General features: G+C 54.3%; 1 protein-coding gene across 4 annotated transcripts in view; it reads left to right on the forward strand.

Moving 5' to 3' along the window:
* Positions 1-340: 340 nt before the first annotated feature.
* COL27A1 (collagen type XXVII alpha 1 chain) overlaps positions 341-25,091 on the forward strand; it is a 133,896-nt gene continuing 109,145 nt past the window's right edge. For 3 of the 4 annotated variants that reach the window (XM_036915547.2, XM_036915550.2, XM_036915549.2), the window contains exons 1-5: positions 344-879; positions 7,238-7,308; positions 10,672-12,386; positions 20,252-20,305; positions 24,294-24,347. In XM_036915547.2, coding sequence (XP_036771442.2) covers positions 818-879; positions 7,238-7,308; positions 10,672-12,386; positions 20,252-20,305; positions 24,294-24,347 — 1,956 coding nt within the window. In that variant the 5' untranslated portion in view covers positions 344-817. Of the gene's footprint in view, positions 880-7,237; positions 7,309-10,671; positions 12,387-20,251; positions 20,306-24,293; positions 24,348-25,091 lie in introns of all 4 variants that reach the window. The other variant, XM_036915554.2, reaches the window with a different exon arrangement.

Genomic DNA, 25,091 nt, shown 5'->3' on the forward strand with positions numbered 1-25,091 from the left:
GACACTGAGTCCTGGTACCAGGTCTGTCCTTGGAACTCTGGATTCCTTTCAGCAGTGTTTTCTGTTCCCTTTCTTCCTCTCTCTCCGCCCCCCAACTCCGGGGCCCCCGAGTGTCACCAGCTAGAAGTCCCAAATCTGCGAACTGTGAGCATCCCTCGGTGCAGCCTTGACCAACTCGCTGTGCAGCCATAGCCAACTCTCTCCTTTCTTTGAATGTTTCTCCATCTTTACAGGGTGGGTGGGTGGGGGCGTCTCAGAGGGACTGTCCGGCCGGCCGAGACTGTGTCCCCGGCTGCGGCCGGCAGGGGGCAGCAGGGGGTAGCAGAGGGCGGCCCAGCGTGGGGAGGAGAGGTGGAGAGCCACGGCGGGCCGAGACTTTAAATCGCCTTCATTTCCCCCAAATCCTTCCTTTCCTCTCCTCCCCCAAGCCGGCGGGGAGGCAGCTTCCACCGCCCTCTGCGCGCCCTCTCTCGGCCCCGCTCTGCCTCCGGGGACCGCCAGCAGCCCGCTTCCAAAAGTTTGATCATCTCTCCTTTCTCCCCCTGCTTCTTCGTCCTTTTCGGTGGAAGCAGAAGAAGAGCGAGGCAGGGGCGAGCGCGGCGCCGGACTCCTGGGACCATGGGCCCGGTGCGGGGGCCCGCGGGGCCCCGGCCGCGCTGCCTGCCTGCTCTGGCGCCCCTGGGCGCCGGGCTGCGCTGCGGGAACGGGGACCGCGCGCTCTGAGCCGGCCTGGAGCGGCGGCGCGGGGGGCTGGCGGCCCCATGGGGCGCGCCCACTCTTGCCCCCCGGGCTCGGGAGCATGAAGTAGGGGCCCGCCATGGGAGCGGGATCGGCGCGGGGGGCCCGAGGCACAGCGGCGGCGGCGGCGGCGCGCCGGGGGTGAGTACGAGCTCGGGGACGCCCCCTCCCCGGCTTCCTGGTGCTTCGGCTTCGGGGAGGGCTGGGGTTCCCCGGGAGGGCTGGGGTTCCCCGTCGCGCCGGACGCTTCCAGCGGAGCGTCAGCTTCCTGCGCCCCTGCGCGGCGGACCGCCAAGGGTTAACGCGGGCTGCGCCCCTGGCCCAGCCAGGGTTGGCGAGCACTGCCCGCCCTGCCCCGCCTAGCCCGCCTTTGGGGCGAGAGGCCGAGCTGGGGAGGGTCCGCGCTGAGCCAGCCCCGGGGTCGGGATTGGGGGTGGGTGGTGGCGCCTGGAGCAGCCGGCGTGGGGCGGAGGGGGGGGCTTTCGGATGCTTGGGGGAGGAAGGGTCTCCATTTCTGGCTGCCTCGGTGTGTTCCGTTGTTGGTGTCTACAGGTCCCGAGCCTGTAAGTCTCTGTTTCTCTCTGTTATTGTGAAACTGTCCGCAAGTTTCTAGATCTCCGGGTCTCGGCTGGCTCCTGCCTCAGTATCTGTATGTCTTTGCACGTCCCCTGTTTTTGGAAACCTCTGCGTTTGTGTCGGTCTGTTGGGTCTGTGTATCTCAGTGTTTCCCTGCTTCTGTGGGGAGCAGAAGTGGGGGAGGTGTCCCAGTTCCTGTCGCTTTCCTGTGTGTGAGAGAGAAAAAATGAGAGCCAGCATGTCAGCGCAGAAAGGGCCCTGAGCCATCATCAAGTCACTGTGCACATCCAAAGACCCAGAGCCAGAGGGCAGGGAATCTCCAGGGAGGGGCTACCACAGAGCTGGAGCCCCGGGACTGATTCCTTGAACTGTCTTCCCCTTGGCTGCATGTTGATCCCCGCCCCCAGCGGAGACTCCCAGTGGAGTAGTTGTTAAGACAGTGAGCTGTGCAGGATAGAGGCACTGGCTGTGGGTGTGTGTGGGAGTGAGCCGGCTGGGAGCAGCCCCTCAGGGCCCTAGGGACTGTGGCTTAACGCTCACTGCCCAGTGAAGCACAGAACTTGCTCCCTGTCTGTCCTGCCCCCAGGATCAGAGAACATTCCCAAGAGGCTGGTCAGGGCTGTAGCTCCACCCTACCCCACCATGCCCTGACCCCTCTGAGCTGGAATCAGGGGGATGATAGCTCCCCCTTCTTCCCCATGTCTTGGAAAAAGCGGGCTGGCTGAGATTCCCCCACCCCCTACCACAAAACACACATACACACACACCCCACACACAGCACCAGTAAGCACACTGCTGACTCATTTTCTCCAGGAGACCCAGTGCCAAGGCAGATGCCAGTGGTTGGGCAGAAGAGCAGTGCCAGGAGAGCACCCCATAGTGGGGCCCAAGCTTTGGGCAAGTGGGCAGTCACACTGCTTTGAGACCCAGCCTCTGCCTTCCGTCTTGCTGCCTTCCCCGCCCCCTCCGCCCGCAAATGTCCCAGACCCTGCCTTCCTGATTTGTTCCTCTGCACCTCTCCCACACCAGGCTCCGTGACACTGGAGCACATCCCTGGCCTCTTCTTTCCTTCCCTTTTCTCCTGTGCTCAGAACACTCCCCTCCCACGTGCTTCCCTATACTCTGCTATTCCTCAAAGCTCAACTCAATAGCCGTCAGCTTCCCTGGTGGCACACTGGGGCGGGGTGGGGATGGGGGGCTGCCCTTGCCCTCCATATGTAACCCTCTCTCTGTCCGTCTCTGAGCACACTCCGCCTTTACCTGGCTGGGCACACTGAAGTGCCTTATCAGGTGGTGGTGACTGGTTGGAAGCAAAATGCTCCAGGCTCACACACCGGCAGGAGGCAGGTTGCAGGGCAGAGGGGTTAGTGTGAATCCTGACTCTGGCCTACCAGCCTGAGCAAGCTGCTTGCCTCTCTGCTTCCGGGAATTCTCATCCATAAAATGGGCATCTTAATTCACAGCTAGTGAGGATTGATGGGACCATGCTTGTAAAGGGCTTAGAAGGATGCCTGGCATCTAGTAAGTGTTCAATAAATGGCAGCTGTTAATTTGTATTATTATTCACTTCATCTTGAATGGATATGTGAGTCAACTGGAAAGTTCTGGGCTGCATCCTGTCCAGACAGATGACCTGTCTGGGTTCCCATGGAAGAGGTGTAAGGTGTGAAGAAAGGAGCATGGGCATGGCTGTCTGGGCACATGGGGCCTGGCAAGCCCATGGAGGCAGGTGGCACAGGTCCATGCCCCTTTGCTGTTCTGTGGCCCTCTGCTCAGCATCCTTCCCAGCTTACCCCAGGGGAACACAGCCAAGCTAAGTCCACAGGGTTGCTTTCCTTGTGTGTTTAATGCCCTGGGTCTCAGCTCTGAGTGCTCAGTGATGTTCCAGCTGATATGGGTCTTAGAAATCCTGTGTGTCCCTAGGTACTAGGCTGGAGGAAAAGCTGCAGACCAGCTGCAGGTTCTGGCAGCCGAGTGGTCCAGGAATAGCCACACTTGGTGTACTGGCAGAGGGCCTTCTGCAGGGAAGAGGAACACCTGGTTTCCCTTCCTGGAGGGCTGTGTGGCCAGACTGTGCCTCAAAGTTCAGGCTCCCTAATGTGGGGCTCCCATGTCTGCTGCCTCCTGCCCAGTCTGGCCCTTGTGCTCTGGCCCTCCTGACATTCTGGAGGCCAGCATTTGCCGAGCCAAGGCCCACGAGTCAGCGGTGAGAACAGAAGTCTGGAAGAACAATGCTCTGAGCCAGCGCAGGCACTAAACATTATTAGCAGTAGCCTAAACAGGATTGGAACAGGAGCAAAAGAATCGGTCGGGCCTCCCTCTAGGAGCCAACTTTCCAGGCCTGGAGCTTACTTAGATGGCTCGTTGGCTCTCCAGGCTGCATCTCTGTTCCTGTTGGTGAAGGCTGCTGGTTTATGGCAAGTAGGAAGTCCCTGTAAGTCTCTGATTTCGTCTCCGTGGGAGACAAGTCAAGTGAAAAGGACTGTCTGCTAAATAGTACAGAGATGATGTAGGTCCTTGCCATGCTGTGTGGCTTTGGGCAAGTCACTTCCCCTCTCTGGGCCTCAGTTGCCCATCTCTACAATCTGGCCTTTAGATGATGTCCAAGGACTTCTCCCACTATAAAGTCCCACTCTTGGGCAGTTTATGGGTCAAGTGCACAGAGAATCCAGATCTGAGAGGATCAGTTGCATTTCTCGCAGTGAATGAATGAGGATCAAATACTTTTGTACCAGGTCTTCAGGGCTGAAATTCTCAAGTTAAAAACCATGGTGTTAGGAAGCTTAATTGAAGAAAAGATTGAGACCTCATCTTGCCTGTGAGTCTTCTTTCTTCTGACCTCTAGGGATTCAAAATATCTCCTCTCAGTGTATCCTCTTTATTCTCTACAGAATAGTCATCTTGGCATAACCATGGCCAGAAAAATTGACTGAGAAGGACATGTATGGTTCTTGCACCTTCTCGTCTCCACCTGGCCTCTCTTTATCAGCTCTGAAAGCATCCTAAGAAGGGTGGATTTGACATAACACAATGAGAGCCTCAAGGAATTCAGACTGGTGCCTGGAAAGGCGAGGGAAGAGGGTGAAAGGGAACAGAAACGAACTACAAAGGTTGCAGGAACATGGGAAGCGAAGGCAGTATCTTCTAAGGAGGCATCCTCAGGAAAAATGAATTCTCTGGTCCTCTGAGTTCAGGGACTGCTGAGTGACCGGAAGTGCAGTTGAGGTCCTTGTCGGAGGGCTTCTCAGGCCTGTGGTGCACAGCTGTGCTTTGGAACTTGCCCGGACTGACATGCAGGAATCCGTTCTTCCTCACGGATCTGACCACTGTTTCCTGGAGTAGCGACCTGGTGCATGTGGGAAATAGTACTGAAGAATTATGACCCCAGAGCCTGACCAGGGTGACCTTGAGGAAGTCCCTTCCCTCCCTAAGCGTCAGTTTTTGTCAAACCAAACAGAACTGCCTATCATTTCTTTTTGGGGCTGATGGGGCTGCCATTTACTTCCAGTGAGCAGATTGTGTGAGAAGGGTTGGTGGACCTCTGCCCTACTCCCCAGGCAATGCCAGGGCAGCTAAGCACTCTGACCTTTAATGTTGCCGGAGGTGAGCTAGAGGTGAGGTCCAGGTGGCAGGGAGGACTGGCCCTGTGTAAAAGGCATTCTCACAGCAGTGGTAGCAGATTGGAGAGGAATTGAGGGACCAGGGGTTATCCAGGAGCAACCCTGGAAAAAGTCAGAGATGGGGAGGGAGAGCTGTTGGAGTTAAGGCTTTGGGAAGACACTTTTTAAAGTCCAGAGTTGTAAAATACCAGGTAATATTCATTCGTCCTACAAAAATACGCTGAACACTTACTACGTGCATGTCAAGTGCTGGAATACAAGAGTGAATAAGACAGATGTGGTCCCTACCCTTCAGGGAATTGTACTAGAAATGGGAACAGGAAAATAGGCAGTGACCACACGTGGGATACCCGCTGTGGTGAAGTAGGTACAGTGGGTTGTGGGAGGTGACACCAAGCTGGAATCTCATGCATGTGTGGGAACTGACCAGGCAAAGAGTGGTATCTAGGGGCCCTAGGGAGCAGCATGTGCAAAAGCTCAGAGGCTGGAGAAAGCTTTTGAGGAACTACCGTCAGCATATGAGAGCTATCAGCTAGTTTGCTTTATTCTGAAAGTAACTGAAGATCCAACTCAATGTGGCTTTAATAGTAAGAGGAGTTATTACCTACCATATCCAGAGGTCTGAAGGAAAATCAGGAATAAGGTTGGCTAATTCAGCATTTCAAGTGTCACCAACACTCACTCTTTTTCCATTCTGCCATCCTCATGTGCTCATGGGGCTTTTACCTCATGTGCACAAAATGGCTGCAATAGCAGCACATTCCCAACATGCAAAGACTCTCTGTTCCTTTGAAACACTTTCCCTAACAGACATTCCTCTCTTCTTATTGGCCACTTTTGGGTCATTTATATGTGCCTAAACCAGTCATTGGCATGGCAAATGAAATTCTGAGGATTCGCTTAGGTTTATCCAGATTCATCCAGTGCCCTCTGAAGCCCACGCATGCCTGAACAAGCAGGACGGGGGCATGGCTGTAAGTAGGTAACCACCGGTGTCTTCCACAGTGCCCAGGTCAGGATTACTATTAATTATAATTGTAATTAAATTGGAGTAATTGCCATTAAATCAGAGGATGTGGATTTGTTTTCCATTGTGCCCAGGATACTGGGAAAAACCCCGTTTTCCAGAGATCAACCCCGGCAGATGGGTTTCCTGGATTACGTGTTTCCCCAGAGGCACATCATCCTAGCTTTCCTCTTGGAAATGGATCCTGGGCCTGCACGTTCCAGCCTTAGCCCTCACCACTGCCTGTTGTGGCTCTTTCCACCTGCATTCCGGCTGGGCATCTCTGGCCAAGTACCACTTTCCCCTTTGCCTGCTTGGGGATCAGATGCCCCAGGTGGCTGTGGGTGTCCCTGGTGGCTGCTCCCACAGGAAGGTGAAATCTGATCACTGCCTCTGTCCATCTTGGCAGGAGCCACTGAGCAGAGCATTAGCCCTTCCGGGACCCAGAGTGTGGGGGCAGCAGGGACTGTCTAAGGAGAACTGTTGTGGCTGGCGCCAGGCTGAGCCCTTGACATACGTGAGCTCATTTAATCCTCATGCCTGGCCTGCAAGATAGGGAGTGTCAGCCATGTTGCAGAGGAGACAGGCTCAGGGAGGCTGAGTGACTCATCCAGGGTCACACAGCTGGTAAGCAGTGATGCCAGGTTTGTGCCTGGGTCTGCTTGTCTCCCCATCCTCTCCTCCTTTTCTCCCCTCCCATTTTCCACCAGCATAAAGCCAGGGGATGCAGCTCCCTCAGCACACACTGCTCCTGGTTAAGGGGTCTTCTCCCCTTTCCTGGCTTGGGTCTGGAGAGTGAGTTCTCATCTCTCTTGCCCATTGAGGACAGTGGTCATCCAAGCAGACCAGTCTGGTTTTCCCACTTTCATCCCTGACCCTGCCATCTACGGGGCCTCAAGACCATGAAACCATAATACAGATGGGGAGACTGAGGCCCAGAGAAGCGGTGGGGCTTGCCACTCAATGCCCAGTGAGCCAGTGGCAGATTTTGAGCTGGACCCTAGGTCTCCTGACATGCAGGGCAGGGTTTCCTGTCCCATGACCTTGGTTTATTGATCTGTAAAAAGCAAGGTTGTACGTGTCCTTTGTGAGTGTGTCCTGCCCTGAGAGGCTGTGCGGAGGCCTGGGAGCGTGGGCTGCACTGATGGCGTCCTAGACCCTGCACCCTGTCTCCTGCCTCCTGTGATCGAGATAAGGGGTGTCCTGGGGCCAGGTGATCTACTCCCAACTCCCGCAGCCAGATCTGGACTGAGGGCGGAAGCTGATGCCTCCTCTGTTTGTGTCTCCTGGTCTCTAGGGGGTTTCTCTTCATCTGGATCTTAGTCTCATTTGCCTGTCACCTGGCCTTCACCCAAGGAGCTCCTGAAGGTAATTCTCTTTTTTTGTCCCCGGGGAGATGAAGAAGGACAGAAGGGACCTGAGAACTGAGACGTAGGATACATCTATGCCCCTAACTGGAATTCAATGCCTCAGTTTTCTCATCAGTGAAATGGGGCCAATTCTTGACAAATTCTCTGTGGGCTTGAAAGTATCACATTTGAAGTTTTGTAAGGGGCAGGAAGGGCTCAGTACAGAAGCATGGAAGGGGGGGCCTTCAGTTCCTATTCAGGGCAGAATTTGAGTAAGTCAGTTTGGTTCAGTAGGCCTGAGTTGTCCCTATTTGTCCAATGGGTATTCCAAGAAATGCTAAGAGGAGGCCCGAAGGCCACAACTATTGTTGCCGAAGCCTGTGATCCTTCCACCCCTTCCCATGAGATCCTGCTTTTCCCTACCGTCCCGGAGGAGCTGTCCAGGGGGCCAAGGTGGTGGTGGGCTGGCTACACAGCTGCGCGTGGAAACTGAAACCTCCCCCACATCTGTTTGTCGAGTAGCCATAGTGCCTCTTAAAATATCGGCCCTCCCCTTTCTCCACGCTCGCCCGGGTATGGGTGGGTATGGGTCCGGGCCAGCAGCCAGGCACTCCCAGAGCCCCTGTGGCCTGACCTGGCTGCAGGGCAGGGATTGGGCCCCTGGGAGGGGAGGGCCATGCCCGGAAGAGACTCCTGCTGCCTGGCAACATTTTGTGCAAATGTCATATTTTCCGAGCTTGTTTCCCCCACAAAGTAGGTGAACAGCTGTCCAGAGTCCTGAGTCAGGCACTGGAGGGGGTGGGGCTAGCGGGGGTAGGGGTTGGGTTGGGGAGAGGCCGGAGCTGTGTGGAGCCAGGTTTATGTAATAAAGGGATCTTGCTATGGCCAGCTGGCTGGGTCCTTCCAACTTGGCGTTGAGCTGCGTTCATTCCCCTGTACCCCAGCTCCTCACCCCTGATGGGACTGTGGCTGTGTCTCCACCCTGCCTTCCAATGAATCTGAGAAACTCCAGCAAAGTATAGCACAGTGGTTAAGAATAAGGACCCTAGAGACAGGTGTTGTCAGTTCAAATCCCAGTTGTGTCTGTTATATAGGCTGTGTAGCCTTGGGTCTGTTATTATAACTCCCTGTTTTTACCCTCTTCTATAAAGCGGGGTAATAAATAGTACCTGTGTCATAGATGATTGAGAGAATCAAGCAAGATAATGCACGTTAGGGCAGTTGGAACATAGTAAGTGTTCAGTAAATATTAGCTTTTATTATTGTCGTGAATTATATTATTCACTTGAAAAGTCTGGGCAAAACAGCCCTTCTCTAGTCCCTGTGGAGCCCGCAGTGGTCAGAGGCTCCCAGAAGCTCAGCGATAACCATGTCTGCTGCCTCTAGGTGTCAGAGTTCAGGGTTTTGCCTCTGAGATGCAGACATTGTGTAGGGGAGGCCTGGACACTTGCCAGTATCAGCTTTGAAACCCACCCAGGACAATAAGGGAACCCTCAACCGTGCTGCCTGGCCCACCCAGTTGTCATTTTCTCCCAGCGAGTGCAAGTAGCTGTACGCTGCACTGTGCAGAGACAGATGTATGTGGGCCTGGGGGTCTCCCAGGGGCTGCCAACGTGGAACAGAGGGAGTGGAGAAGTGGCTCCCTGCCCTTACCTTTTCCCCAATGTGTGGCTCCTCCCTTGCAAGTTGTTTATAATGAGAAGTGTTTTGTGATAATAAGAGGGTTTCAATCATGGAAACAAAAGAATCCACTAAGAATCCATAAGCAGTGGTTTATTTTAGCTTTTTAGTTTAGGACCTGGAGACAGAGGTGAGAGAAAGGAGGAATTTGAAGTAAAATAAAGACTCTGGGGTCCTAGGGAGGAGTAAGCATCTTCAGTCCAAGCCAGCCTGGAACAGCAGCCTGCAGCTGTGGAGTTCTCAGAATGCTGTTAGCACTTTGTGGCCATCTCCAGGTCTGGTGTCCCTTGTCTTACAGGCAGGGAAACTGAGGCCCTGGGGTCAGGAAGAGGCTTGTCCAGAGGTGTACCTAGTGCAGGGCACGGGCAAGGATGATAAGGAAGACCGCTGTTTCATCTCCCAGCAATCTATGATGTACTCTTCAGAGCCCACGTTTTAGGGCTGAGGAAACTGAGGCTCAGAGTTCAGACTCAGGGGTGGTCTTGTCTGCCTCTGAAGTCCAGCCTTCTCACTCCACAGCCATCTATATTGCCAGCACCCAGGTTGCAGTTTCTCCCAGCCCATCTCTCTCTCTGTCTGTCCATCTCACCCTTGTCCACTGAGGGCCTACTGAGTGCTGAGTGCTGCAGTCAGCCCACTGCACACCCCTGGCGCTGGGTGGGAAGGGAAGGAGAGCATTCCACCCTCTGGGCTAGGTTGCTGAGCTCAGGGGAGAGGGGCCCTGGTGACCTGACCCACACCCTGGTTCCAGAGGCAGCCTCTCCTTTCCTGCCAACATGGAGCTCTGAAGCTGGCTTCTGCAGGCATTGGCAACTCAGCCGACTGAAGGAGGTCAAATGACCTGGCGAGAGGCAGGGTCGGGAAGCCTTTCCATAAACACCCTGGAAGCCCTCCTTTCGTTCTGGCGAGCCCCGACAGCATAATTCCTAGGCGGATATGACCTGGCCAGACCACGGTCAAATGTCCGAACACTTCGCCAGAAGACCGAGGTTGTAGGGATGCCTGATGACTTCCTCTCTCCTCTCCAAAGCCGCACAGGGAGGAAGGGAGTCACTGGGAATGTCCTCTGCCTTCTGTGCAGATAGAAGCGCCCCCGCCTGCTGTGGCCAGAGAGAGACCTTGCGGGTAGGAAGGAGACTGGATAGGTTCCTAAAGGTGGTACAGCCTTTCAGGCCCCCTGGACAGCCTTACCAACCTCTGGCGACATGTCCATTCCTGTCATCCTGCTCTGTCACTCATGGGTGTGCTTCCTGGATGAGACAGTTTTCAAGGCAGAGAAGGGGGATACAAGTCATGGTGGGCAGCCTCTAATACTGGTAGTGTTAGCCCCATTTGGTGATTACCATTATTTTTTGTATTAATAGCTATCATTCAAGAGTGCTTATTTTGTGCCAGGTACTTTTTTTTCAAGTGTATCAGCTCATTCAATCCTCACAACTTCCTCCTGAGTTTGGTACTATTATCCCACCTAATAAATGGGAGGCATTAAAGTCACAGGGCTACTAAGTGGTAGAACTGGGATTTGAACTCAGAAAGTTTGGCTCCAGAGTCTGTGTGTGTGTCTTTAACCTCTGTGTGCAAGATCACGCAGCCAAACAAGGGATTGGTTCCCACCATGCCATCATCATCACCTGGGCACTCGGGGGACTGGAGCCGGAGCAGGCCCTAACTGTGCCTTTCCTCCTCTGCCCTCCCTCTCCAGATGTGGACGTCCTCCAGCGGCTGGGCCTTAGCTGGACAAAGGCAGCGGGCGGCCAGAGCCCCCCGCCACCCCCGGGAGTCATTCCATTCCAGTCGGGCTTCATCTTTACGCAGCGTGCACGGCTCCAGGTCCCTTCGGCCGCCATCATTCCTGTTGCCCTGGGCACAGAGCTGGCGTTAGTGCTGAGCCTCTGCTCCCACCGCGTGAACCATGCCTTCCTCTTCGCCGTCCGCAGCCGGAAACACAAGCTGCAGCTGGGCCTGCAGTTCCTCCCTGGCAAGACAGTGGTTCACCTGGGGCGTCGGCGCTCTGTGGCCTTCGACCTAGACGTGCATGATGGCCGCTGGCACCACCTAGCCCTGGAGCTCCGTGGCCGCACAGTTACCCTGGTGACAGCCTGTGGGCAGCGCCGGGTGCCTGCCCCTCTGGCTTTCCACAGGGACCCAGCACTTGACCCCGAGGGCTCCTTTCTCTTTGGGAAGATGAGCCCCCACGCGGTCCAGTTTGAAGGTGCCCTGTGCCAGTTCAGTATCTACCCTGTGGCGCAGGTTGCCAACAATTACTGTACCCTCCTGAGAAAGCAGTGTGGACAGGCTGACACATACCGGCCCCAGCTGGGACCCCTCCCCCACCGCGACTCTGGCACACCCTTCACCTTCCAGACCAACCTTGCCCTGCTAGGCCTGGAGAACCTGACCACTGTCATGCCAGCCCTGGGGTCATGGCCAGCAGGCAGGGGGCCCAAGGTGACTGTGGTGCCCACCACACCTGCCAAGCCCCTAAGGACTAGCTCCACAGACCCTCACCAGCGTGTCACAGCGGGGAGCCCAGCTGCCAAGCAGCCAACCAGTGACGTGCTTCCTCCCGTACCCCCAGCCTCTCCTGTCGGCTCCACCACACCTGTCCAGCCGTTGTGGAAGAGTGCAGCCACCAAAATCCCCAAAAGTCACCCAACCAGGCCTTCAGCCCCTTCTTCACTTGCCCCTGTCAAAAGCTCCCACCCCACCCAGAAGGCAACTCAGCCTTCCTTCACAAAGGTAGCCCCAGCCACCGAGAAGCCAGTGCCACCCACTTCCCACCCAGCTCCTGCCAGATTCTCCCATCCCCTAGTGAAGTCGATCCAGAGGAGCCCTGTTATGCCCAGACCACCACCACCCAGCACCCAGCCCCTACCTCCTGCCGCTGAACCCTTTAAAAAGCCCTCTGTCTCAGTTGTCCATGCTGAGGCCAAGATAAGCAGTCATGGCTCTGAGCCAGCTGCTGCCCGCACCAGTGCACACAGATCTTCCCAACCCACTGTTTTGCCCGCATCACTTGCCCCCAGGCCTGGGTCTACCAGGACTGCTCGGCCACCGGCCACAGCAATGCCTCCCACCCTCACTCCTGGTTCAGCCCCCGCTGGAAGAAAGAAGTCCCCTGGATCAGAAGCCAAAAAGAAAACGAGGTCCAAGAGCAGGCCCCAGAAGCCCGGCCCCCTCAAATCCGGGAAAGCAGCCAGGGATGTCCTGTTGAACGATCCGACAACTGGGCCCAGCTCCAGACAGCCCCGGCCCGGCCAGCTGACCACCCCAGCCCCGGCGTTGGCCCCAGCGCGATTGCTGTCCTCCAGCCCCTGGCCCACAAGCAGTGGCTATTCATTCTTCCACCTGGCAGGACCTACGCCTTTCCCGCTGCTGATGGGACCTCCAGGGCCCAAGGGAGACTGTGGTTTGCCGGTAAGACTGGGTGGGGTGTGCCTGTCACTTGGAGCTCAAGTGGGTGACTGGGGCATTTAGGTCAAGTGGTTGCTTCTGGTTTTGAGCAGAGTCTTGACTCAAACCTGGGTCCCCCAGCCCACCTCTGCTGTGGTCGTGATTGCACATCCTGTTCTGGATTCATGATCCACAAGGGCAGACTTGGCTCTGGTGGCTACCCCCAGGTGAAGAGCAATCCTGGGCCTTGGTTGGCCCAGGCCAGGCCAGCCCAACTATAAAGGGTGAAAGGCTTAAGGAAAGCCCTTAGCCCACTGACCCCAGGTCCTCCAGCTTCCAAAGGCCACTCTCTTGACTCCTGGAGTGGAGCTCCTCTGCCCCACCAGCATGTCTGGAGTTTTGGACAAAGGTCACACATGGGGAGTCCTGAATGTGTTTTATTTGGCACATGCAGCATTGTTTAGAAACATTTAATAGTTACTAATATTTTTAAAATGTGAGAGATTTCTTATAAAAGACCTGGTGACCAGCTTCTCTTGGAAGGTGGAGAGATGCAGTGGCCTGCAGTCTGTGGCCAGGTCAGGGCTGCCCCTTGAAGCAGGACAGGCAGGGCCCACTCCCATCTGTACCCCTCCCCATGTCTTCCTATTGGCTCTTCCAACCCCCTTTCACCTGTTTCTGTTACCTGTCTGGCTCTGGTAGCTCTGGTAGATGTTGATTTATGATGCCTGGCAGAGGAGTTTGGGGTGAGGAGGGTCGGGTTGGGCTAGAGCAGTCAAAGAAAGGAGGAAGAACATTCCACGTGCAGGGATGTTCTCAGGGTTGATGCCTCCAGTGCGCCTGGGACTGTCTCCCAGGGCAACGACCTTTCTGCAGCTGGAGGCCAATTCCTTCGGGTGGGGAATGATGGGATGGAGTTCCCTGAATGCTCCGGCCTCAACTCTGTTCTGCCTTGAGATGACTACCGTGTGGTTTCCCCCGTGGAGCTGGGTCTCCCCCTGGGCTCTGGGTTTGAGTTTAGGCTTCCTACGATGTGGAGACAGTGGCAGATGCTGGGAATTCCTGGGCCTTACAAACAAACTTAATGAGTTGTCATAATCATTAGGAATAATATTTATTCAGCCTGTCTCCAAGGGGACCAAGGTCCCATTTTTATTATAACCATATTGTAGAACTTATGGAAATTATATGCATTGCTTTGCAATTATGTCAATGTTCTGCTCGAGTCCAGTGTTCTGAAATTGGCAGGGCAGAGAGTTGGGGGCTGAGGAAAGCTGGAAGAACTCTGTTCATCCCTCCAGGATACTCAAACTGACTTCAGCATCAGGTGCCCTTGGGTCGCTTCCCAAGCTTTGTGGGTGCTGGGCTTGCTGGCCATGAGGTCAAGAGGGGGTGAATTATGCCCTACTGACAGAGTGTGGTGAGGTTCAGGGTCTCCACCCCTGAGTGGAGGAGACCAACCCTGCCTCCCAAGGCTGTGTATGATATGGAGAGAAAAGACAGCATGTCCAAGCCAGCAGAACTGGAACAGGAACGTCTTTTTAGGGTGTGGAATCAGCCTTTGGGCCTGTTGGATGCCTAAGCCACATACTTCCTCCCAGGGTTTGGTGATGTGGGTCAGCAGCAGGTGAGGCCTCCTTCCAGATCTCCTTGAGCTTCCCATGATCGAAGAAGATTCTGGTGCTTAGCAATCATTTAGTTTAACCCTCCTGACTGAGCAGGCAAGGTGCCTAGAGAATGCCCAGAGAGGGCCAGGACTTGCCCAAGGGCACACAGCATGCAGGAGGCAGAACTGAAGTTGACACTCCAGCTCCAGTCTCCAAGACCACCACATTCCTTCCACCCCCACCAAGTATCCACTCTGAGACCCTAGGACTTGGCCAGGAGTCCAGGGGCTTCAGAGATGTGTCAGGCCCTGTCTTTGGCCTCAGAGGAAGAGCTCAACATCTAAAAAAATCTTCCATGTTTATACTGTTAAGTTCATGAGTTCCTTCCACATGAATGACATCTCCCTTTAGGACCTCACAGGAACTAGGAAGGCATGGTGTGTGCTAATCCCTGCTCAGATGAGAGGAAAAGGGTCAGAGGGACAAGAGACTTGGCTAAGGGCACCCAGCATGTTCTTGCAGGACTGAGATACAATTCCAGGCCCCTGATTCCAGGGAGAGCCTTTGTTCTTCCTGCTGCTCCAACCCTGGACAGATGAGGGCAAGAGAGAGGATGCCAGTCTGCTCAAGTGGCATCCTGCTGCATCCCCACACTGTTCCCTAAGCCCACCCTTTCCCAGTTTGGAACTCAGCCTCACTCAGTAGGAACCAAGAAGCTTCTAGAAGCTTTGTCTAGTCCACTGTGTAACAGGTGGCAAACTGGTCATTTATATTTTACCACATACCAGAAATTACATATCTGAAGTGGCATCTTTGAGCAGCAGTGACAAGAACTCATGTTCCTTCTGTCCTCTTATCCTCTTATCTGCCACCAACCCCCCACACATTTAAGATCTAATTCAGCAGAGCTGAAGTTGTGCTGCTTGGGGCATGGGGCTCAATTGTCCCCAGTCTGGGGGACTCTAAGCCTCAATTTCTGCAGAAAGTGAGATAATAATAGCTCCCAGCTCCTGTGGGGAAGCAAGTTGGGTGATGTCCAAGGCGGCCTTGGAGGTCTGTTTTTGCTGGGTGACTTCGGGAAACTTGTTTCCTCTCGCTGGGGCTCTCTCCCCTCTGTGACATGGCACTGGAAGAACTCCCTCCTTAGGAGTGACTGTGGGACCTTTCAGAGCCTGAGGGGTGCCGTGGCTGTGTTCGACTGGTTCTGCATGGTTCTCGAGGGGCATGAGACAGACTGGCAGAGGCTGAGACAGAGTTCTGGGCCTAGGCCTGCCAGAAGTTGTAGCCACTGTGGGAGGGAGCTCTGTGGGAGCCCCAGGAGCGGGGGGGAACATGGAAAAGCTGAGCTTGGCCCCAGGAGAGTAGGGGTGGGGAGGCTGTGGTTCACAGAGGCTGCACAGAAGCTGCACAGAAGCCCCACGCCTGGGAGGAGGCGAGTCAAGGCCTTATTTATTCATGATCAGGCCGCTGGCATTTGCACACGCTTGCACTTTTTGCAAACGTCACCTCAGAGAGACCCGGATGAAGGTCTGGCTCACAGCAGATGCTCCATGACTATCTGTGAAATGAGTGAAAGAATTTGATCCTTATGAAAAACAGGTTGTTCTGACTCCCAGGCCAGGCTCCTTGAGGTTACACAGATCTCTTCTGGCAATGGGGTCAGGAGGCAGGGAGTCCAAAGCACATGGACTTTGGATTTGGAATGACCTGGGTTTGAACTATCCCCTTATCCAGCCAGCCTTTCATTCTTTCAACAAATGTTGATTCAGTGCCTTCTAAGTGCCAGGTGCTGTGTGACTTTTGGCAAGTCACTTAACCTCTCTGAGTCGCAGTTTCTGCCTCTGTAAAATGGGGACGTGGTACCACCTACCTTTCCAGGGTTGTTGTGTGGATTGAGATGAGAGATGTAAAACACCCAGCACCAGAATCTGGATCCCAGTTGGCTGTATGGCTGATTATTGATGTGCTGATGGTTGAGGAAGGGGCATTGTCGCACTAAGAGAACCAGGAAGGTCTGGGCACAGAAGGGCCTCCATACTGTTGATTAGGAACTGGGACTAGATATTGAGAAATTCACCCTTAACACTGGTATCATTTAGAACCTAGGCGAATGGCGGGGGTGGGGGGGTGTTACTTCATCTTTAGCATATTGTTTTTGAGCTCCTGCTGTAAGAGGCTCTGTGCTAAGCCATTTGCATGCTGTTTCCTGTGGCTCCAGGTGGAGAATAGGGTAACTGAGGAGAGTCTAAGGAAGAGACTATTTATAGAGGCACACACAGCATCAAAGAATCCAGCAGGAGTTAATGAAATGCAGGAGGTCTGGGTCTGGGGACGACTTGCAGGTACAAGGGGAGGAGAAGGTGTCGCCTGAACCCAGTGAGAGTCAAAACGGGAACAGGGGTCTGGAAATGGATCTGCAGCAGGAGCTGGAGCCAAACTACAGCACAGCAGGGAGAAAAGTTCCCCACCTACTCTCTCCTATTCTTCAGTCTCTTGCTGGGGCCTCTTATTGGCCAAATCTAGCTAGAAACAGAGAGCAAGGAAGTCAGGGGGTGCATCCTGTAGAGGTCAGCCTCCCAGGGCACAGGATGGATCTGGGGAGCAAATTGGACAATAACCAGCACACACACATGTTATCTGGGAAGATGGATATTATATCCCCATTTTACAGCTGGACAAACTGAGGCCTAGAGGCATAGGGAGACCAGGTGACTTGCTCAAGGCCACCCTGAGAAGCCCTGATCCAGTAGGCCCTTCCCTAAGACAGAGACAAGGCTCAATGCCCCATGGGCTACTCTTGGAAATAATCATGAGCTCAGATGGTCAGAGATGGGAGGGCCTTGAGATCCCCTGCCATCCCTTTACCCACCCTCCATTAGGCCATAGGCACTGAGTAGAGGCCCAGAGACTGAAAGGTCATCATTCAGGGTCACCCAGCAATTAGCAGCACCCTGGGGATTGGACTCAGGTCTCCCCAATCCCAGGCCTGTGAAACCTCTCCTTGCTTGCTGCCAGGGGCCATGCCAGCCAGGACTCACTTCTGCAAAGCTTGGCAGGCAGGCTATTGCAGCTGGATACAAGGGTGGACTTGTTCCATGGACTGGGGTTCCCCTAGGTCTGGCTGTTGGAGGCCAGGACCCTTGGGGGAAGCCCAGAGTGGCTGCTTGGTTGTTTCCATGGCTCTGTTTGCGTGAGCCCCAAGCCCAGGCCTTGTCCACCTCCCCCAGACAGGCCTGCAGCCCCCGCTCCCCTCCCCTCGGCTCTGAGCCCTCTCAGAGGCCCCGTTGTTTGCAGCGTGGAGTGGAAAATCCCACCCAGGCCCTCGTGAATCATTCCAGAGTCACCCGCACAGGCTTCAGGCCCTGGAAAGAAATGGCAGCGTTTTTCCACTGCATGGAGAACAGGCAGGGTCTCAGATCAGGCGAGAGGGGGCAGGGGGTGCCCACCCTACCTTGCCACTAACAAAGTGAGCACTGAGTGGGAAATAGTCAGGCCTGTGGCTGCTGCTGGCTCGCTGCACAGCCCTGGCCCAGGTTGATAAAGGAGGGACTGGCTAGGCCTGCAGCTGGGGGCTGGGCTGCCATGTCAAGGAGTTGAGCCGCACCCTGACATCACCAGGCCAGGCTGTGGGTCCCGACTGGCACTGAGAATCTGCTCTGCAGATGTTGCGGATGAGGTCAGACTCCAGCCTGGATGCCCCCATTTCTGGGACAGAAGAAATGCCAAGAGGGAGTGTTCAGGCCTCTGTAGCAGCAGCCCTGCCAGTGTCCATGAGGGAGCTACTCCCTGTAGAGACTGTCCCTCCCTGGGGCCCAGTACAAGCCCCACCCTGCTGGGTCTGGCCTTCTACTAAGGGCCTAAGCTCACCTTTCCTCTCCTGCCGGATGACCTAGGGGAGGAAATACCCACTACTCTAACTGCTCAGGAAGTGCCAGTGTTGGGAAGGCTCAGTTCATTTCACATATACCCATGGCGGGGAAGGGATTTACCCAGTTATACACCAATCAGAGCACACCTGGCCAGGACGCTCTATGTGGAAGCTGCCCAGGATAGGAGAACAAGTCAGGTGTTCGGGATTGAATCCAGGTTCTGCCTGTTGGCGCGTGGTGTTGGGCAAGTCATTTTGCCTCTCTGAACCTCTTTTTGGTTTCTCATCTGTTAAAAAGGCTTGGCAATGATAGTGAGACCTACATGAATGCTTAGCTTTAAAGCCTGCATTTCCCTTTAATTCTGGGTCACCTGGAAAAATAAGGCCAAGGAGGGCCTTTAGGAAGGGAAGTCTTTTGCTCCTCCTGAAAAACAGATGCTGCAAAGGGTGGCTTAAAATTTAAGTTGGGGAGGTTCCAGTAGCTTGCTTAACAGGAACAACAGCTAACTTTCTGGGCATTAACTGTATGCCAGGCACCAGGATTAGCACTTTTTATAGATTATCTGTCAGCTAGGTGCTGTTACATCCTCATTTTGCAGTTGAAGAATGAAGGCTTTGGAGACTGAAAGTAGCTTGGTCCAAGCCACACAGCTCGTAAGTGGGGGTGGCCAAGTGAAGCCAGACCCCAGCCTTATACAGTACTGCTTCCAGGGAGGAGCTTGCAGGAGGCTGGCCCTGAATCCCAAGCCTGCAGAACTACATATAAAACTGGAAACCATCTACCCAGCCCCAGGGCACTGGATGGAAGGGAGCTGGTTGCCAATTTGTCCAGAGGTCCCTGAGGCTCAGAGGTGGCTGAGACTTGCCTGAGGTCATGCAATAAACCCTCTCCCTCTGCCCAGGGCTCTTTCCAGTGACCCTGGGGCTTTGGTGCTCTATCTGCCTGTCTGGAGCTCTCTTCTGATTTTTATTCATGGACCAGCCAGCACGTGGTGTTCACAGGCCAGAACTGTGAACTGAGGCTGCCCAGCGTGAGATCTGGCTTAATTACCAGCCCAACCATACTAAGTTTTCAACACTGATTTTAACTCTGGGCAGGAAACCTGGAATCTCATTGATGGTTATTTGAAACAAATGAATCCCCCAGGCCTCACACATCCTTGAAAGTCCGGCTTCCTTTGAAGGCTTGTGCTCAATTCTTCACATCAAGCACTTAGTTAATCCTCACTTACTCCTTTGGGGTAGATGGGACGGCTATTGAACCCATGGTAAAGGGGAGGAGCATAGACTCAGGCTGAAGGGCTTGCACAGTCTCCAGCTGTTGAGTGGCAAAATCAGAATGTGAACCAAGGTGGGCCCCCCTTTAGTAAGTCTGCTCAGCTACCTCCCTTCCGATGTGAAGGGAAAAGAGGTGAGGCTGGACAGGTGCTCCCTCAATGCTGTGCTGCAGGGCTCGGCCCTCCTCTTGTGGGAAGTAGGGAGCTATTAAGTGTTGTTGAGCAGGGGGACTTCCTTGGGAAGTTGAAGGAGGCTGTGTGGAGGACTGGAGATGGGAGAGAGTGGAGGTGGGAAACAAATGAGGGGGCTGTTGCAGGTTCCCGGGGAGCGGTAATGAAGTCTGGACCAGGCTGTGATCACTGGAATATATGAAACGTTTGAGTAGTGATATGTAGCAGGCACTGCGCTAAATGTTTACCATCTCTCATGGCATCCCCCGATAATCCTATGAAGGAGGTATTAGTGCCCCCATTTCATAGGCACAGGTTGGCTAAGGAGCCCACCCAAACTCAGCTGGTAAGTGGCAGTGCTGGGATTTGAACCCAGGCCTGCCTGATGCAAAAGCGTTAGCTTATGCCCTGTATGCTACACTCTTTGCGTAGTTCAGAGAGATGCTTGGTGTGGCCTTGGACAAGTCTGTTCTCTGCTCTGGTTCTGTGGAGAACCTGGCTGAGTTCTGAGGTCTCTTGTTGTTTTATTTTATCAAACGTTTGGCCGAGCCCTGGGGAGAGAGAGATGACTCATATTCCATGAGTTCCTTTGAGGAGACCGTGGTCTAATGGGAGAGACAGGCTTCTAAGCAGACAATTCCCCCAAATAATACAGTGGCCTTAAAATAGAGGGAAAGAGGGGACTTGGCCCAACTTGGGAGAGTGGTCAGGGAAGGCTTCCTGGAGGAAGTGACACTCTAACCTAGTAAGTTAGCTGAGTGAGAAATGATGGGAGCTTCAAAGACCAAGAAACAGCACCTACAGAGACCCAAAGCCCCAAAGAACATGAGTTCCTAAGGCAGGGACCTCAGGAACCCTTTTCTCAGCCATAGCATTTTCCTGTCCAGAGCTCTGGACAGGTTTGTTCAATAACTGCTTGAAAACATTCTCTATGACACGGATACTGTCTTCTTGCTTTTTCTTCAGGGTTCCCCTGGGCTTCCTGGGCTTCCTGGACCCCCTGGTGCACGGGGGCCTCGGGTAAGTGATCACACACTGTCCTTTGGAGCTCTGATTGGCTCTTTGGCCCACTGTCCCTCAAGTCCTAGTCTTGCTGTGTGTCCTCAGACGGTTCTTGCCCCTCTCTGGCACCCATTTTCCCCTTTGCCGATTGGAGTTAAGGCCTTTAGGGGGCACTGTGTAAAAAGACATGGCATGGGACAGTGATGACCTCTTACCTCACTTGTCCATTGTTACCACCCCTGGCAGCCTGGGGTGGAGACCCCATTAGCAGAGCACAGCCCCTGAGCTGCTGGGCTTTAGCGTTTGTCCAGGACAAAAGCTGACACAGGAGGACATGGCCCTTGTATCCATCTTTCCATCTCTGCAGGGCCATCCTTGGGTAGGGATATCCATGTAGGCAACTGACGGGCCATGCCAGGGAGTGGGTGAGCTCCGCATGCTGAGGGAATGGCTGGGCAGGGCTGCAGGGGCTGAGATGAGGCAGCCTGAGCCTCCAAGTGAAAAACAGCTCCCCTGTGTTATGCCTGACATGTCACTTTCTGCTACCTTATTTGATCCCCTCTTCTTCCAAGCCCCATGGCCAGTATGATCACTCTCCTTTTAGGAATAAGGAAACTGAGCATCTAGGAAATGGAAGAGCCAGAACGGGAACCCAGGCTCTTAACCATATGGGGGGACTCTTGGGGGTCCTCTTGGAGAGAAATCTGTCCTTTCCTCAAGAGGGCTCAGACCCGTGATGCCTGGCATCTGTGCCCAGGCTGAATCAGCCTTTCCCACGCTGGGTGCCTGGCAAGGCCCTGGCAAAGATAGCTGCCTGGGGCATATTTTTAGCTCTGAACTCAGCAGATGGCTCTGGTTGTGCAATTACTTGAGCCCTAGTTCCCTCCAGACCTGGCCCTGCGCTCCCTGGGCCCGGGGCTGTGGCATTTGTCCGAAGCTTCATTTCCTCCTGGCGTCAGAGTCTCCATGGAGCACATGCCCAGAGCTGGGGACCACGGAGGTATCGTGGACGCTGCTGGCCATGGGTCCTTGCAGTCTGGGACTAGGGTGGGACTCTCTGATCCAGCCCTCCAAGCTCAGGCAGTCTGCTCATGCTCCCAGACTCCTTCTGAGCCCTCCAGCCTCTGCAGCCCCGCTTGGGCTGTCCTTTCAACCTGCCATGCCCTCTTTGCAAACTCCTCCTCCATTCATGGCTCAGATGAAATGCTACCTCCTTTTCTGGTGATCACCCCCTTCTCAGCAGCTCCTGCAGCAGTTTGTTCGCCCCTCACGATGGCACAAGTGACTTTCTAAATCTCACGTCAACCACTGAGCTCTATTGGCTGAGCTGCATACATGTGATCTCATCCCATCTTCCCAGCTGTCCTGAGACTAGGTTCCAATATTGTCCCCATTTTATAGGTGAGGAAACAGAGGCTCAGGGAGGTTCTGTTCCTTTGGATAAATTCAAACATAGAGTAAATGCCAGAGACAGGATTGAACGCAGATAGTCTGACTCCACAGCCTATGATCTTACCGTCTATTGTGATAATTTTTCTGTCTATTCAGCTGAGCCCCTCTGGGCCAGAGACAGGCCTGTTTCTCTCCTACATGATGCTGAGCAGAGTGACCTGTGTGCAGCAGGTGCTGGGCAAATGGTTGCTAGAGAGTTCTAGTCTGGGTGTAGCATTTCCACCCTGAAGCTGTGTGATCTCTGGCAAGCCCCTTCCCTTCTCCAGGCCTCAGTTTCCCTGTCTATAAAACATGGAATTGTGGTAAGGAATTTCTAAGGTTCCTCCCAGCTCTGAAATTCCACGACCGAGTGAATGACTCCCCTGACATCCTTCCTAGGCTCTCTGTGTGCCCCACCCCCATCATCCTGTTTCTAGACTGGAAATTCCATAGATCATGAAATTCCAAAGATAGCAGAATGCTAGGATTAAACAATCCCAGTTCCTCTGTACAGATGGTGGCAGGGGCTCAGAGAAGATCAGTGCCTTACCTGAGATTACCTAAAACTGGGTGGCATACCCCTTCCCTCCTCCATATGCTCCCCCAGCCCATTGAGAGACGTCGGGGAATCCCTTGGCCCTCCCCCAACGTGGCTTTCTGAGCTGCAGCATTTATAGAATCAGTCTGCTTGGCTCCTAGTCAACTATGTGCTTCGTTTCTTCATAAGGCATTGGCTGGAGAGGGGTAGGGAGGTGGGGTGGGGAAGCAGAAAGCCCCCACCTTCACAAGCTGCAGATGGGGTAGCTAAGTGATCTAGTCTACCATCTTTGGGGCAGCTGGGGGCATGACTGGGGAGAAGTGTTCCCCCTTGACCTCTCACAGCCTATGCCTGGTCCTGGGTGCTGGGCAAGGGCCCCTCCTCAAATACCCCTGCCCAACCTTTGCCCAGTTCAGGCTGAGCTCTGAGGTTAGACTCCAGGAGGCTGGGCTGCAGTGAATAGCTGAGGTTTCTAGATCCCTTAGAGACTACCAGGTCCCAGATAGTCATAGGATAGATGGGGGAGACAGAGGCTGAGGGTGGGGGGCTCAGAGCTGCTTCCAGGTCTTGACACTTTCAGGTTACATCCGTGTGCCAGGAGACAGTTTGATGGAATGTTGGGAAAGGGCCAGACAACTGACTATTTTAGATGGAGGGTCACCCATAACACCGTTACCGTTATCTATTCCCTAGGCTGAGGGAGCTTCTGAACACGGTTCCTTCTCAACATGTTTGGAGAAGGGGAAGGTCCCAGTTCAGGCATCGAGGAAGAGGGAGGTGCCTTGGTCGGAATGTGACAGGCTGCAGCTGGGAAGTTGGCCTCAGAGAGGGGGGAAGGAAGCGTTCCTGCAGCGCTAGCCAGATGAGGCAAGAGGGGCCGGGGATGAGGGCAGTGTGTCTAGAGACTGGTGTAGGGGGGCACCACTGGACGTCTCAAGGTGCCTCTCCCAGCCCCCAATGTCCTAGATTATTCCTACTGGACAAAGACCCTTAGGAATTACCCGACTCTTAGAGCTCTGTTTATGTTACTGATCTGCAAGACTAGCCCACAGGCCCTTGCTGGAGAAAGTGGACCTAATAGGCCCCAGCTGCTACAGGGATTTGGACATAGCTTGGGAAAATCCAGTGCCATGAATAGACCCTGGACTTGAAGCCAACAGACCAGCGTCACAGCCCTTGCTTGGCCGCTACTCTGCTGTGTGACTTTGGCCAAGACTCTTTGACTCTCTGGGCCTAGTCTTCCCAGCTGTTCTGTGGACCCTGGAGGACCCTGTAAGCTTGTAGCTTGTAGGACTCTTAAGGGAGAGCTCTGACTACGTGCTGTGGCCACAGGGGGATGCACCTTTGTGCAGGAGGGGGCAAGTGCTCCCTTCTTTGAGCTCTCAACTCCATAAAAGTCTTAAACAGAAGTCCAGTTGGAGTCTCAAGAGTGGAGAAGTTCCTTTAGGCAGAAGGAGTCCTAGCAGTTTCCCTGGAGGAGGCAGCATTCAAGCCAGACTTTGGAAGATGGGTTGTGTTGCAGCAGGAGCATATGGATGGGAAAGGCATGCCAGATGGTGGGAGCAACACAGGAAGAGGCACGGATAGCTGAATGTGCTTTGAGCCCAAGTAGCCAGCTTGGGAAGTGCTAATGGGGCCAGGTGGAGAGTGTGTGGAATGGTGGTAAAATTTAGGGGTTAAGAGCTTGTGCTCTGGAACCACACATCTAAGGTGGAGATCTAGGTTTGTTCCTTAGCAGCTGGGCGAGCTGAGAAAGTTACAAACCTCTCTGAATACCAGCTTCCTCCTTTTCAAAATAGTGGCACCCTGATAGCACCTACCTTGGGGGCTAATAGAGTATAAGTTGATAGTGCATGCAAAGTGCTCACTGCAGGGTCAGGTGTTGGGGGGCTTTCCTACAAGGAGGCCCCGTGGCAGTGCCCCTAAGATTTGGCTGGGGAGAAGACCTAGCAGATAGAAGGAGACTGCTGGGTGCTGCCGCAGGAGGTGAAATGACCTCCATTTCCCTCTCACCTCTTTGTTTTTTCTCCCTTTCAGGGTCCTCCTGGGCCTTATGGAAATCCAGGCCTCCCAGGCCCTCCTGGAGCCAAAGTGAGTATTTGCTGTGGGGTCTAGAGATAGGGCCACGAGTGGGTGCTGGGGATGGGGTCATCCTTGGGGCTCCTGGTGCAGGGCTGAGGGTCATTGTGGTGGGTCCATGTCCAGGTCACAGGCACTCCCTGAGTGCCTCCCCCGTGCCAGGCCCCTGCCAAGCTGGAGCCACAGTGAGGAGTTAGGAGTGTAGCTTCTGTTTGAGGGGCACTGGCGGGAGAAGGGCAGCTGGAACCTAGAGGCCTTCCTACGAAGGAGAGTAGATGAAAGGTCATTTGCTACTAAATAGGGGGGCCTTGAATGTCCAGCTAAGGATGTAAGTTTTCCTGGGTCAGATGACACAGCCTGGGGAGGCATACTGACTTTTGAGCTGGGAAGGAACATGGAAAGATCGTGTTTGAGAAAGGCCACTGGATGCCATGGGGAGGCTGGTCTCAGGGTGGGGACCAGAGCAGAGGCGAAGAGACTGGAGGTGATGCCTGGGAGATGGGGCTGGCCCAGGAGAAGGGAAGTGTGCATTCACAACACGGAGGTGAGGTAGAGAGGACCCGGTGACGGACCTGCAGTGAGCGGTGGGGACTCCCTGCTGTTAGCCTGGGTGACTGAACTGGGGAATGCAGGAAAGGAAGAAGATGATGCTACACTGGGGACCTATAGCCCAGGCAGGTGGCACAGATTCATGGGCAGACATTCTGGAACTCTGGAGAGCTCTGAGCTGGAGATAGAGCCTTGGGGTGTGGCCAG

Source organism: Manis pentadactyla, chromosome 3 (genome assembly GCF_030020395.1).
Source record: "Manis pentadactyla isolate mManPen7 chromosome 3, mManPen7.hap1, whole genome shotgun sequence".
NCBI lineage: Eukaryota > Metazoa > Chordata > Mammalia > Pholidota > Manidae > Manis > Manis pentadactyla.